Raw genomic sequence first — 14,735 nt, forward strand, 5'->3', positions numbered from 1 at the left:
ATCATCTACTGTTCTATTACAATTGGATCAACTTTATAATGTTCATCACATTACAGTACCTTAACATGTTACACTGCCTCCCCTTCAAATACATTGATTAATTAAGTGGTGGCATTAAGGTGGGGAGCCATGAAATGTAAAATGTCTTGAAAATTTTCTCTTTTTCTGATGGAAGTTCCTTTTTATAAAAAGACATCTGTAATTGTCTATCCAATGTATCTGCCAGCAGTACAGCCAGAACACTTCTTTTGTTTAAAAAGCCATTCAACTTAGCACCTTCTATTTTACTATAGATGCATGTTATATTGCTCTGCTAAATCTACTTTAATTTTGTTTACTTGGCTTATTCTATAGAAGAAAAATACTCCATCAAGTTAAAAATTATTTCCTACTGTTGCAGTTCTTAGTGCAAGCAAAATTTAACTACTATGAACATTGGAGAAAAAAAACTTTCTATAAATGTTTACTTTACACATTTGAATGGACTCTGTTAAGCAAATCACATCATTTTTCTCTGGCAATCTTTCCACATATCATTTGCACTAAGCAACAAAGAAGAAAAAGTAAACAGGCAAACATGCAAGCTGGAGTGTATAACATTACCATTCATTTATGTTTAAAAATTATAAAAACGTTTTTATTTCTGAATGCCTGGCTGTTTCAATTCATAGTGCAATATTTCAAAAGAAAAAAAAAAGATAAGTGGCAAATTATTTGACTCAAGAGACTGTTTCTGTGTTGCTTTTGCACAGCACAGAATGAAAAAAATGATTGTCATACTTTAGGTACTACATCAGCTTTGGTTTCTGTCTTAGCTGAAGAGTCATCTTCAACTTATTTCACTTATGCAAATGCTCATTTGTTCTCCCAAGCTACAAAGATCCACCCAACACTCATTTGGAGTAAGTTCAGAACTCCAGCCTTCTGGCCACAGCTATCTACAGATTTTCTGCAGTTAATTTTACCTTAGAAAACATCCTAAGATCTTGTTTAAAGCCACTTGATACATCTCAAAATAGGAAATAACTCTCCCTCCCTCATTGTTTGTTAGATGATAACAAAATTCCTTCTGAGGAGCTGTAAATATTCAAGAATGGCCAGAGGTTTAGTTCCACCCCCTCAGCACAGCTGTCTGTAGAGCTGCCCAAAAAGGAAGGAAGCATCATCCTGTAAACACAACACTTCCCTGCATGAGACTGTGGGATTTGTCATTCCCCAAGTCTGTTCCAGCCATGGCAAACTCCTCTGACCCTTGCTTAGTTCTGAAATTCAGGTTCCATGCAATGTCCTCGTTTTCCAGCAAAAACTAGAATGCACACACTCACAAATAATGAAAGGTCATGAAATCAATAATTTCCAAGAGGGAAGCATTGTAATGATTCTGTCCTCTTTTTTTACAGTTGCTATTAAACTTTAAGAAAAACTACTTTAGGGTAAAAAGAGAGGGAGTAATTCCCACCAAGTAGAAAAATAAACATGTCTAAAAGCCATTTATCTTCTCCTAGCTGATGTGTACAGATTAAAGTTCCATATGATTATAGGGAGAACTTCTAAAAACAAGTCAAGCAACACTTATAGAAATAATTTATTTTCAAAAAAGAATGCAAATTAAATTAGGAATTAAATTCTGAAAAAAAACTATTTTAAAGGTACTTAATTGTATCTTGAACAAACTTTTGAAAATTTTGTTTCGCAATTATTTTTTAAATTATGTTGAAATATTGTATTTTATTTCTGTCAGTGCTCCACATATCTTTTTAGTGTCCAGCATATAAGCTCAAATCCCCAGAGATATCAGCAGCACACTCAGAGCTGACCAAAACCTCTGAAATCTCATCTCCAGAGACATTCTCAGATGTCATTATAGAATGCCATTTGTGGACTGCCACAAATGCTACTGGGAATGACAGCAAAAACCTCTCTTTTGTGTGGCTAATGCACAGGAAGTTGTGCTCTTTTGTGGCCATGTATATGACCAAAAACCTAAATGGCATCAGGACTGAAATTCAACTGTCCACTGTGGGTAACTCTTGCACAGTCCTTGGCACAGCTTTGCCCTGGGGCAGACAGAGCTCCACCAAGCTATTCCCGGCACAGTCTGGGAACTAGCACCTTTTAGGGACCATCCATAGCTGCCAGTCTGGATTTTTGGGTTTTGGGATGCAAGCTTTACATAGCAATTGGCCACAGTGCCAGAGAGGCCAGGATGTGCTGAGCATGGCAACCCTTTAAAGGAGTGACACAGCAACTGCAGGAATGCAAGCCCTATGGAGAAAAACAACCTCATCCCTCAAATTACCATGGCAGCTGATGATATGGCAACTGAGGAAGAAATGCATATTGTGGCAGGAGTGCTGAGAAGGGAGAATGGCATGGGCCTGCAAGGATGGGTTCTGAGATGAGCCAGTTGTGTAGGTTTGTATTTGTGGAAATCCCATTTCATTTGTTGTGGAAGTTGGAAGGTGTGGGAGAGACAAGCAAGACACCATAAAACTAAAAGGGACAAGTAACAATTGCAGAGAACTAGCTTGTCTTTCTGTGGATGAGAGAGTGCTTATGTAATGCTGAATAAGGCACAAGAAACAATCTTCAGATCAATGAAAATTCTTTATTTTCCAGTCATCTAGATAATCAAGACTTTCATTTTTAGGAATTGAATCAAACACTGTTGTAAAATAGTTATCAGTTCAATTTCTGATTGCTACAGGCAGTCACCTCATTAAAACTACAGCCAATCCCTATCAATCATGCAAAAACCACCCCAAAACACTACCTTTTATGCATGCAATCCAAGGCACCACAGAAATATGCATGGGGAATGTGACACCAGTGTGCCCTCACCATACTTCTTATGCATGCTAAGGATCAGTGATTTCAGGTTTTTAGTGCTGTATTTTCACAGCTTCTAAAAGTACTAAATATTTATTTTAAATGTGGCTTAGCATTTTGAAAACTATTTTATACTAATTTGTTCTATAAACACCTGAAACCTTTTTTTTTTTTAAGCCTTCTTACATTTCCAGCATTTGGAAGTAATTTGTTTCTAGTCCAAAAAAATGAATGTCTGTCTCTAACAAAAAGAGCTGGATTGCTGCCCAATCCACTTCAGAACTGGATGATGCTGACTTTTAGCCATTTCAATAGTCAAGTTAAACAAGACGCTGCTGGGATGATAAAAGGGGCTCTGTAAAGAGATTGTTGCTCTGGCTATGTGGACTTAAACCTATCAAACAATGACTAGGAAAACAGTGAAAGAGAGAAAAAAAATTAACCTAAGTACCAGGGAAAACATTCGGGTTAGGTGAATGCAGGAGCACGGTATCTGTTCACATCATTCTTTCCTCTTGCCAGGGAGCTGCCAGCAGGATATTTACTCTGCTTAAGCACTCAAAGAGGCCAAGAATGGCAAAAAGGAATTACAAAGGGCAACAAAGTGAAGGGGACTTAGACACTGACAGGCTGTGTGGAGTATTACCCTAAAAAGCAACTGTAATGTGGTAATTTTGTACCTAAATTATATTCTATGCAATTTTGTGTGAGCCTTGTTTGCAAGCTCTACTGTGCAAGTTTCTTATAATCTTATTAATATTAGTATCTTATGAATAAGATACTTCTTCCCTTTTCTTTTCTCTTTTTCAAACTATACTTCCACATATGACAACTAAAGATGCAGCAGAACAGAATCTGATGAAGACCAGAGAACCATTTAAAGTAAATTCTCTGAATCTGCTTATTTTTGCATAGAAAAAAGTGCATTCACAAGAGGACAAAGATGCACAGTAATGAAAGCAATATTAGAAATTTATTTTAGGTACTGATCAACTAAATCAGTATGGCTTTAATGGTTCTAGATTTAATGAAAATGATCATGAGGCTTAAATTGGAATGTACCACTGACACTGCAGAATGAAATGTGTAAATGAATGCCACCTACAGGATGAATAAATCAGAAATTAAAGCACTTAAGACATGATTAGGCAAGATACAACAAAACAGCATTCCAAAAAAAAAGAAATGTACAAGGAGGACACAAGCACAGAAAAAGAATATTTGGGCCAAATGATTTTTTTTTAAATAAATACACAGCTTCAATACTATTTGTATAGAAATGATCTTTGCTTTTAAGACAGAAAGCTAAAACCACTTCAAATTTTATTTGTATAGCTGCTGCAATAATTTTCCATTAATATTCCATTTAGACATAGAGTGATATGTAGGAATTTGCAGGGATATAAAGAAAGATGCATAGATTTGCATGTAAAAATCAAATGTTTAAAAATACTTTAGAAGATAGCTGAAGTTTGATTGTAAGCCAAAGGAAAGTCATGTCTACTGTTGCAAGTCAGCCCTAGTGAGTAATTTGAAGATGAGAATAATCTATACATGATGAAGGCTCTCTTTTCTTAGTATCCTGAAACAGACTTAGACTTGAGGGTTTTTGGTTCAGTAGCTAGGTCTGAAAGATTCTGAAACCCAATATTACAGCTTATTACAAGCAGCTAAACAATGTGCATTTCTATTATTCAGTAATCCTTTATAGTAAGCTAAGTTTCATTTCAAATAAAAACCAAAACCCACAAAACCAGGCTACATGCATATACCAATAGGCTACCTATTCATATAAGCATGTAAACAAATCTAATTCAGGAACTCTCACTGCTATTTCAACACACAATAACAAATATATTCCTCTTCCTATCTTAAAATATTCAAACAATAAGAACCTTGAAACAAAGTCTACCATTTAGGTTTTTCCCCAATTATACTGTAACAGTTACAATAATAGTATGGATTAATTTATTTGTGGACTCTCAGACTATCAAGTTTTTCTGAAGCATAAGAATAGGGGTCAAAAACATACAGTACCCTCAGAAATTACACACTGTGCACATTCTGCAAAAAGCAGCAGAAAGCAATAAAAATGCAGTTGCTAATTCTTTTGTACTGACCTAAGAGAAGAGTAAAACTAGGGCTGCTAATTCTTTTGTACTGCTCTGAGAAAAGAGCAGGAGTGATGCTGCCTGTTCATTTGCTTAATTCCTTATTTTGCTGTTATTAAAGGCAAAAACATAAAACCAGTACAAAAAAAAAAAAAAAAAAGAAAAAAGGAAAGACAAAATACTGGAAAACATCTGCCAGATTTTGAGCATGAATGCCTATGTTTTCATTTTCTTCCCATATGTATGTCTGATTTATCCATTTGTGCAGTATGTTTTTTCATTTACAATAGTAACTAGCTGACTGCTCACAGTAGCAATATCATTTGATTGAATGCAAGGTTTTTTCCTACTTTCTTAAAGTAGACACCCTCTTTTTAAGTTTTCTTCAGAGGAAGAAAATGAATATTTTCTTCAGCCTGCTACTTTTGCATAATTCACCGGCCATTTCCCCCCTAACTTATTTGCTTTCAGAGTATTATTCACCTGTCTTTTTAGCTTTCAATCTCAAACAACTCTACTCACATGCCTTCCCAATATCATGTACTTCTTTGTCTCCAACACCTGCTTTTTTAATTGCTAGCTTTAGCTAAGTGCTATGTCATTTCCACAGGGAAGGGGGAATAAAAGGAAACAGAAACAAAAAGGCAAATTGATGTTTTCTAAGGAGTTTTATTTTACTGACAACATTTTGCCTAGTTTGCTAACAATTCAAAAATTCTGTTTATATTTTCAGACCCAGAAAATACCCAGTGAGTGCCCTGGATAATTTAAATCTTAGAAAAATCCAAAAGCAGAAATCTGGGAATATCCTTAAATAAACAGGCATGTTGCAGTAAAGTCTCTTGCTTTACCTAAAATTTTGTGTATTCCCATTCTCTTATGTTTGATCTCAAACATTTTCTTTTGCATGTTTTAGAATATTACAAGATTTCCATTTACAAATTGGGCTAGCTATCCTGTTTCTCACAATTCAAATCTAAAATTTGAAAAAAATTAATTTCTACAAGTTAGAACAATTACCCTTAACATGAGCATTACAGTATTGCAAATTATTCATTTAAGCAGCAAAACCTAGGATGCACAAGCCAATATATCCACAACTCTGCTGATGGATGCTTTCCAGCTTAAAGAAGTTCCTTTTCATAATTCCATTTGTTTCCTGCCCTTTAGCCAACTTTCCACTTATTACATGCCTCCACACCTTCACATGAACTTCCACTGCAGAAAACTGCAAATTTTTTTTTTAAAAAATCAAAGCATGTGTTGGCCATTGTACATCCTTTTGTCTTCTTTGGCAGTGATTGCCTCAAAGAATTCCAGCAAAATACTGAAGCATGACCAGCCCTTCCTGAATTCTGTACAGCTACCCTCAGTCAAGCTGAATTTTTGGTTATGTTTCCCTATCTGAACCTTGAAATTAGTTTCTGGAGATCTCTGTTAAGTCTTCTGCAGTTTCCTGGCATATATTTGTAAACAGCAGAGGAAAGCAAACTTGTGAGGTCTGCTGAAGCTTTCCATCTCTATGCTTTCCTCAAAATAGGAATGCAAGCATATTAATTTTTTTTTCAATATCCCCAAATATGTGCATACTTCTATATGGCAAGTCTCTCCTATGCTCACATTGTGCTTCATAATGTCTTCAGAGTGCCAGGTTGTGCAGGACAAAAGAAATGGAAGGTTACAGGGTTCAGATAATTTGATTAGGAACATAAGTATTTTTATCGTTTGCTCACTCATATACTTTAGCTTTTTTAATCTAAAAAGTACATTCTACTGAAAAGTTGAAATCTATTCTGTTTTTAAATTTTAATTTCAAAAATTAAGTTTTAATTCTTCACAAAAACTATCTGTACTTGTCTGATGATGTTCCTCTGTTTTTTTCCTAGCACTTCACAAAGTAAAAGAGATAAGCCTTACTTCTGTTTTACAAATAAAATAATAAAAAGTAAGAAAAAGCCATGAGTACAGTGACATGTCAAATTAGGAAAGGACAACCCAAGATGTATGTTAGGGTTCCTGTCTCCTGTACCTCCTTAATTCCATACAGTATCTCCCTATTAGCTTAGAAAAACAGCCTGTAAGACAGTGTTGAAATTTTAACTGAACTGTCATGATTATTTTTTGCTCTGTTAAAATTTAGTTCAGATATAAATAATTTAATTGCCAGGTAGTGAGTGCCCCAGCACACTGCTGAAAAAAACCCCAGAATGCTAATATATTTAATGCACTAATGAAACAAGAATTTTGGCATGTCAATACAAGCTCTTTTTGTCAGTTATTACAGAACTGACAGTATTTTTTGATGTGTGTAGCAACAGACAAATCTGGCTGGACCAGCTTCCTCAGCTAAAAGGTCCATATTCACTATTACAGGAGGAATTCCTAGCACAATGAGTACATGCTGGGCTTCACACTTTTTCACAGTTACCTATCTATCTTCTCTGCCTTAAAACAGAAGTGTCAATTCATTGTACTGCACTAGCTCTGGATGACTGTGCTTTTCAGGGAATAAAAAGACAACGTTGCTTACAAATGAAGAATGATAAGGTATTGGTTTTTTTTATTTCTTTCTTGATCAGTACATAAAACTCATGAAAACTAAATTAAAGGTATTGTGCTTATCACTTTTTATAACATAGTTTCATAAAACTGTACTTGAAAAAATTATCCTATTGCTTGTTTTTAAATCAAGAGATTAACTGGTGACTGTATACACATTCGTATGTATAATTCAGTAAAAACATAATGAATAACCAACAGACACCCTGAAGCAATTTATCTGGAATAACTATACACATGTATTTGCCTTTTTCTCATTCAGCCTTCCACCACTTCTATCCATATTTTCATGCCATTTTACCATTATTTTATTTTATCACTCCTCTATTCTATTCAGCTATCTAACTTGGCTTCTAGCTGTAACTACTACTCATTCACTGGGATAAACTAGGATGAGCCCTCATCCTTGTAGATATCTACTAAAATATGCCAGATAAATCCAAGGTGATAGAACTGACTGCAGGATACAAATGTTCAGTGAATGTTCTAACACAGAAATGTTCTTACGTATGATGCATTTATTTGGAAATTCATCACTATGGGCATTACAGGTATATTCTCTTAAGTCAGTCACAAAAATGCAGATCTAAAACTCAAGAGGAAAATGTCATCAAACATAATCTGGCACCTGAGAGAGATGTTTAAGTGCTGTCAGACACCAACACCAATTTCTCAGGCTTTCTTGAGTCTGTTTTTTTACCAATAGAGCTGCAAGTGGAGAACTGTTAGGGCTTTGTGTACGCCCAGACACCAGGAAATGCTTCCTGAATTTAAGTGAGTAGGAATATCTTGCCTCTGCAAGACAAAGCCTCCAGCTGAGCTCCAAGATCAAAGCACATGAGACCTGCCAACTCTCAGCACCCACTCAGCACCACCTGCCATGAAAAGCCATCCTTAAAGCTCAAGTTATTGGTTCCCTTCTCTAAAGACTCAACTGTCCTGAATCACAGCAAGGACAGACAACTCCCTAGAAGAAGACAAGCAAGGAGTCCAGAGCCATAGCCAGGCAGGCAGTGGCAGCAACATCACCAGAAAAAGAAAGCCATGAAGCTGAGTCAGAGATTCAAGATGGGAATCAGCTCTGGACACAATAACCAGGATCAGACAAGATCAGCCAGGTCTGGGGGTAAGCCAGTAAGTCAAGCCAGCAGGTGAGGATGAGAAGGAGAATCAGGGAGGTACCAGATGGCACAAGAGCAATTGCAATAGTGCTGCAGAGTAGCTCAGGCAAGGGCCAAGCACCAGAGCTTCAGGTTTAAAGCCACTGCCAGATGGAGAAGGAGCCTGCACTGAGGATCCTTAGCAGCAAGCAGCTCCTGGACAAGAGATCTCAGCAGCAAGCTGGCCTCTCACCTGCACCTGAAGCTTCTGACTTCAAGCAAACTCAACAGCTATAAAAACCAAATCCTGTATTTGGAAAAAAAAAAAAAAAAAGGACAAGATGGACAGCTACATCCAGGAGATGGTTTTGGGTGGAAAATTCATCTCATCTAATGTTTTGCATGGAAGTTCATGTAAATCGTGGAGGAGGGAATTTTGAACACAGGATTTTTTTAACTGCTTAACTTAGGCTCTACGATTTTGTTCTGCTGGCTGTTGTAAGCTCTATTCCTGTAAAAAATGATACTTGTAAATTAATAAACCAGGAACTTCAGCACCTACATTCAGATTCCTCTCCTGTTTCTGGCAGTTAAAACAGCCAGGTCAATCCTGAGTGCCTTTGAGTCAACCTAGATTTTACTACAAAAGTAAACTGGATGCACAAAAACATGCAGTTTAGTTAGGGTCTCCAGCATACACCAAGAGACTAGAATCAATTTAGTTAAGTGATGCAGGGAAAAGGTCAGCAGTCAGCCATTTTTATTTGGATTTACTTTTCTCTTAAGTTTATTTCATCTTTAAAATTCAAGGATCTCAAAGAAATTAATAAAATGTTATTAAATATTCTAAGCTTTTGAAAAGGGGGCATATTATGTTTGTAATAAAAACCTCAAATCTGGATTTTGCAGTCTGAACCTTAGAAGTTTAATTAAAAGCTTGATAAATTCTGATTTTGGTACTAAAGTAGGGAATTTATATTTAAAAAAAATCCTGTTTTCTGGAAAAAAATAGAACTCATAAAATGCAGTTTCATTTGGCATGTAATCAACCTCATTCCTCTCTCTGTGTCCAGTGGGGTGAACATGATTACACAAGGTGGTAAAAATCCTTGGTCATTCTATGTCATTAGGGTTTTGTAATTGTTTTCTTTAAGTTAGAATTTGATCCTCATAGTGTAGGGATCAGCTCATTTTAATGAATTAGGATAGCAATTTGTATTTGATAAAATTCTATGGGACAATCATGTGGTTGTTTCTTTTATTCAGGTATCACAGCCAGACAAATAACCTCTTTGCCTCTTAGCATCCTCTTTCTCTTGTTTGAATATATGTTATAAAGACAGACAAATCTATTTCTGGCAACTACAAAGTTTTCCAGGAAAAGAGTTCTTTAACACTTCCATTAAACACTTTCCTTTCCACGCCCCTTTCCATTTCTGTACGCACAACAGAAGTCAATTGTCAATGAAACTCAAATCTCCTTAGAGAAGGTAAGGTCTCCCTTACCAGGGCCTCTCCAGAAAGAAGTTTCCTGACCCATCTTTTTACCCTTCCTTAGAGGTCTGTAACAATTTCCTATAAATGTTTTACTATTTTTGTTAGCTACACTATGTGTTTGTCACGTTATCTAATGCACACATTTTACTCAAAATACCATAACCTCTAACTAGATCTCCACATCATTTCCCATCTTCTGAATTGTCTGTTTAGTAAATTCTATACTCCGGTAGTTTTATATTAAGCCATGTAACCAAGAGCCAGACATGTTTCTACTTTAAATGTTTACTGGTTTCTTTCAAAGCATCACTTCATGTTCCTCACATTTTTGCACGGATTATTTTCATAAAATGAAGTGAATTTCCTTTCTATCTGTATTATTTGCATCAACAATTTAAAAAATTACTTATGTTTTAAAAGTTGGCTAATCCCTCTCCCATCTCTCACTACCTATCCTTTTGTTAAAACAACATATATAAAACTGAATACTGAAATTTCAAGACTACTGCCCTCCTAATTTCTCATACAGATACGGCCTGTCAGTTCTAGATGACTTTGGATCAGCCCCAAACGAAAGAAAACATTCTGGGTAGTATAATCCTGCATTAAACAATGTGATCCGTATAAAAAATCACTTACTGAATTACCAGCAACTCTTTCCACTCCTAGGAGATCTCCCATCGAAGCAATGCCTGAATTAGTGCAGAGTGATTTGTGGCTTTCCAGCTGTCATTCATTAATTCTTAAGAAATACAATATACAATACAACAGTACTCAGCCTGGGGTTGTTCAGCAATGTCTTAGGAAGAGTGTAATTTGTCTGCTGAATGATCTTTAAACTTGTTTTCAAACAATAACTATAGCCTATTATTCCTATGACCCCCCAAACACATTTCATTCTTGCTGAAATATTGTGTCGGTCACGCAGACCCATAAATGGGGAAGGGAAAGGAATTGTGTCTGAGAAGAATTGGTTTAGGAAACAGCAGCTGAGTTAAAGACAAGGGGTTTTATTCCAGTGCTCTGCCATTCCTGTATCTTTGGCAAAAAGGAAAGCACAGGCAAGGCTGACAGCAGGGACTAGAAGTGACCTGGGCACTCTGACAAACCAGCTTTAGCACTTCACCACACAGCTTACCTGCAATTTAGGAGTCTCTGTCTTAGAAGGAGTATTGCTTTAGAAGGAGTTATAATTCCCTGCTAGCTGCCTTGGGTTTCTGACCAGAGACAAGAGAGGACGCTGTGAGGTGCAGGATCTGTTTGAGGATCCAAAAGCCTGGGGATCTTCTTCTATGTGAGCCAAGGAGCTGCTTGCACAAAGCCAGTCAGAGAGGCTGTGTAATGCCTGCTTCATCAAGGACTTTTGGCAAACCCTATGACAAGTTAAGCTGAGCCAAAACCACTGCACCTTTAGACATGTACTTTAGGAGACCTTGACAACAGAGGGAAGTTTTCTGGTGGGTCTCAGGCACCCTTGCCTTCCCAGAAATATGAGAAGGTTGCACAGGAATTTCTTTTTAAGTCTTTTGCTCTCTTGAATTTGCATGTTAATTATCCTAAACTGCACATTAGGTACCTAAGAGATTTTTTTTCCTTTAGCTCTTACACAATTGGTTTACAAACTAAATAAAAAGATAACAAGAGGTAAACATGAGACAAGAATCACTTACAACAAATGCTGGAGTTAACAAAGCATAGCCATTGTTCAGTGCTTAGTAGGCACCATGACAGCAATCATTTAAAGGGAGGATTTGAAAAACAATGCTTCAAGTATTTTTATGACCAACTCCTCCCATGCTCAGGGGTTTACATGCTTTTAGCTATTGCATCTGCAACTGAAGCTAACTGTGAAATTAGCAATTTATTTATCCCATGGTACATACACACACATTTGTAACAGTAAAAGTGAGTAAGGGTGAATAGTGAATGCTGTGAGTAAAAGTTAGAACCTTTCTTACAAGATTTTGTCATTCCCTATTTAATCAAATACCTGTGCATTCCCATGTTGGAACTTTCCTTGTTCCTTCTTGTAGCGTATACCACTAACACTGTTAACACAATTGTAGCTAAATAACATAGTATGAGCTCTGCCAAAATAACAAGTCAGACAAAGGAAACTTTGACCTTCAAAATGACTGCCTGAATTTCATGGAAACAGAAGACACCATTAAGTATAAAACAGAACAATAAAGGCCCACAATTTGTAAATAGTTAATGACTCTGTAACACTTAGTAAAAGTAGTTCTCCTTAGCAAAGCATAGGCATTTTAAGATATTTCTCAAGATTGTATCTAGACAAAAACTACATTAGAACTTGCAGTCTGTTTTCTGAATTGTTTCCTATTCTGAATCTCTTATGGAAATTAACTCTGATAATTTAGGCACAGATTTGAAAGCTGATTAAATAAGATATAAAGTTGTTGCTAATCTTACTTGGAAGGCATAACTGATAAACAAAAAAGAATGATGAAGGCATATGAATAGTGATAAAATTATCTAGAATATTCTGTGTACATAACTACCAATATTTTTGATTTATCCATCTGAAATCAAGATGTAATTATGCATTATTCCATTTTATTTTTAGACACATCCACAAAGCAGAAATTTTAGTTTAGTGGAAAACAAACATACAGCTGTTCCTAAGAAAACTGGAATCTGAGATATCAGAAAAGAATTATTTAATGTCCCTCCTTCATCTAATGTCAATGAAATGTAATAATCATAACTGTTTCTTAGTGATTTTGCATGGAACTGAAGGTTAATTAATATATAAGGTTTGACATTTCCTGGTAAAAGCAACAGCAATAATACCAGATCTCATTGATGTGTGAGGAGTACTTTCCTAAAGTTTAGTGAGTGCCTTTTTGCTCTTCTAATGATTTCTTTAATGGCAGGATTTTTTAAAATTGCACATTGAATTAAACTAAGAATACTATTATTGTATATTATAAAAGGAAAAACCAAGTCACCTGCATGGCTGTGAGGATGTTGGCTAATGCCTGGCCATACGTGTCATGACAGTGAACAGCAAGAGCACTCAAAGGAATTTCTTTCATAACAGCTTCCAGCATTTTTTTCATACTTCCAGGCGTCCCCACACCAATTGTATCTCCCAGAGAGATTTCATAACAGCCCATACTGTACAGCCGCTTAGATACCTGATTGGAAACAGAAAAACACCAAGAGGTCAAGATGAAAGAGTATAATATAGGGTCAAAAACAAACACTATAAAGGACATACTTCTGTACAGGTTTTAGGTTTGGACCTACTGAGGTGGATCTATTTATCAGACAACCTAAATTCATTGTTGAAAATTGCCATAGAAGAAGAACATCCCACAGATCCTCTTATTTTAAAATTATAGTTCTGCTACATTCTGTACGTGGAATAGCTAACCAAGTCAAATCCATCAAAAACTTGCTTTCTGACTCTCCCATGAAATCCAAACGAGCAAAATTTAAAAATTATGAATTAATTTCTGTCAAGTCCTTTCCTAACATTTTCTTCTCTCTGGGGACTTCCCAGCTGTTAGGTTTTCTCCATGTACTTTTCAGCTTACAAGTTGTGCAGGGTAAAGACCTATTCTTTTGTTTGCATATTAGATGAAGTCAACAAAGATAATAAATAATTAACAAAAAATCTCATTTTTCTTTCTCTTGGCACTTAAAAGAATCAATGAAATCTGAAATTTTAATGTCCTGCAGTCAACATTAATTTTGCAATATCAATTTTGCTTGCTTTTCATGAAATCAAATTAAAATACTAACAAAGGAAAACTGCAACTTAATTAACATTCTCGTCCTTAAGTTTTAAAAATTTTCTTAGTATAAAACAAAACTATATACAAATAGGTCTTACTTATGTAAGCAGAGCCCTAAATATTTCTGGAACTACGTCTTCAAGAAGTTCTTTGCATGAGTGAAAACTCAGGTCTGGCTTCATAATTTTTGCATGGAGAGAAACACATGCAGAAGCACAAAATCATATTTTCACTGAAAATACTGCTTCAGGAATTGAATGCAGGCGCTTTCCATCTTATTTTCGTTGGATTCATTTGGAAAGATTCCACCTTATTTTCAGCTGCTCAATATGTTTGTCCCCTTTAGGATTCCTCACTGTGTATGAAAGATCCCAAAAGACCACTCCACTGGAACAGAATCCCAGTTTAGAAACTAACTGTTTAGAGATGAAAAAATACAACCCTCTTCCTAAAAGACATCTTAAGTCACACTGCAGTCTGCTGTTAAAACAATTCCAGGGCTCCATCAGTGGGATTGCTGTGAGCATGTCTGAGGAAGCGGACAAAGTGCTGCACCAGCAGTCTCGGAAGCGCTGGATTAATATTGCTGTTCACTTAATTCAAAGAACAGCTGAAAAAAAGAAATAGTCTGAATCATCCTGTTTAAGGCTTGGAAGTGCTATGACTATTGCAAATGTGGTAAAACTGTGCTTTAAAGTCAGATTTCCTGGTTAATATACACATAAATTCAACATACATTTTAAGAAAGGGACATTCACTGGAATGCAAAAGGGATTCATCTCACAGCATATTTTTATATCATCAACACATGGCAGGCATTTTAACTAGACTACTGTTGTAGGAAAGAAAAAGGATCATCTGCAGATAGTGGTGGA

General features: G+C 36.0%; 1 protein-coding gene across 2 annotated transcripts in view; it reads right to left on the reverse strand.

Annotated features, from left to right (window-relative positions):
• Positions 1-14,735, reverse strand: part of HMGCLL1 (3-hydroxy-3-methylglutaryl-CoA lyase like 1) — a 76,587-nt gene that overhangs the window by 16,859 nt on the left and 44,993 nt on the right. For both annotated transcript variants that reach the window (XM_066547317.1, XM_066547318.1), the window contains exon 7: positions 13,069-13,257. In XM_066547317.1, the coding sequence (XP_066403414.1) occupies positions 13,069-13,257 (189 nt within the window). The remainder of the gene's footprint in view (positions 1-13,068; positions 13,258-14,735) is intronic.

Source organism: Molothrus aeneus, chromosome 3 (genome assembly GCF_037042795.1).
Source record: "Molothrus aeneus isolate 106 chromosome 3, BPBGC_Maene_1.0, whole genome shotgun sequence".
NCBI lineage: Eukaryota > Metazoa > Chordata > Aves > Passeriformes > Icteridae > Molothrus > Molothrus aeneus.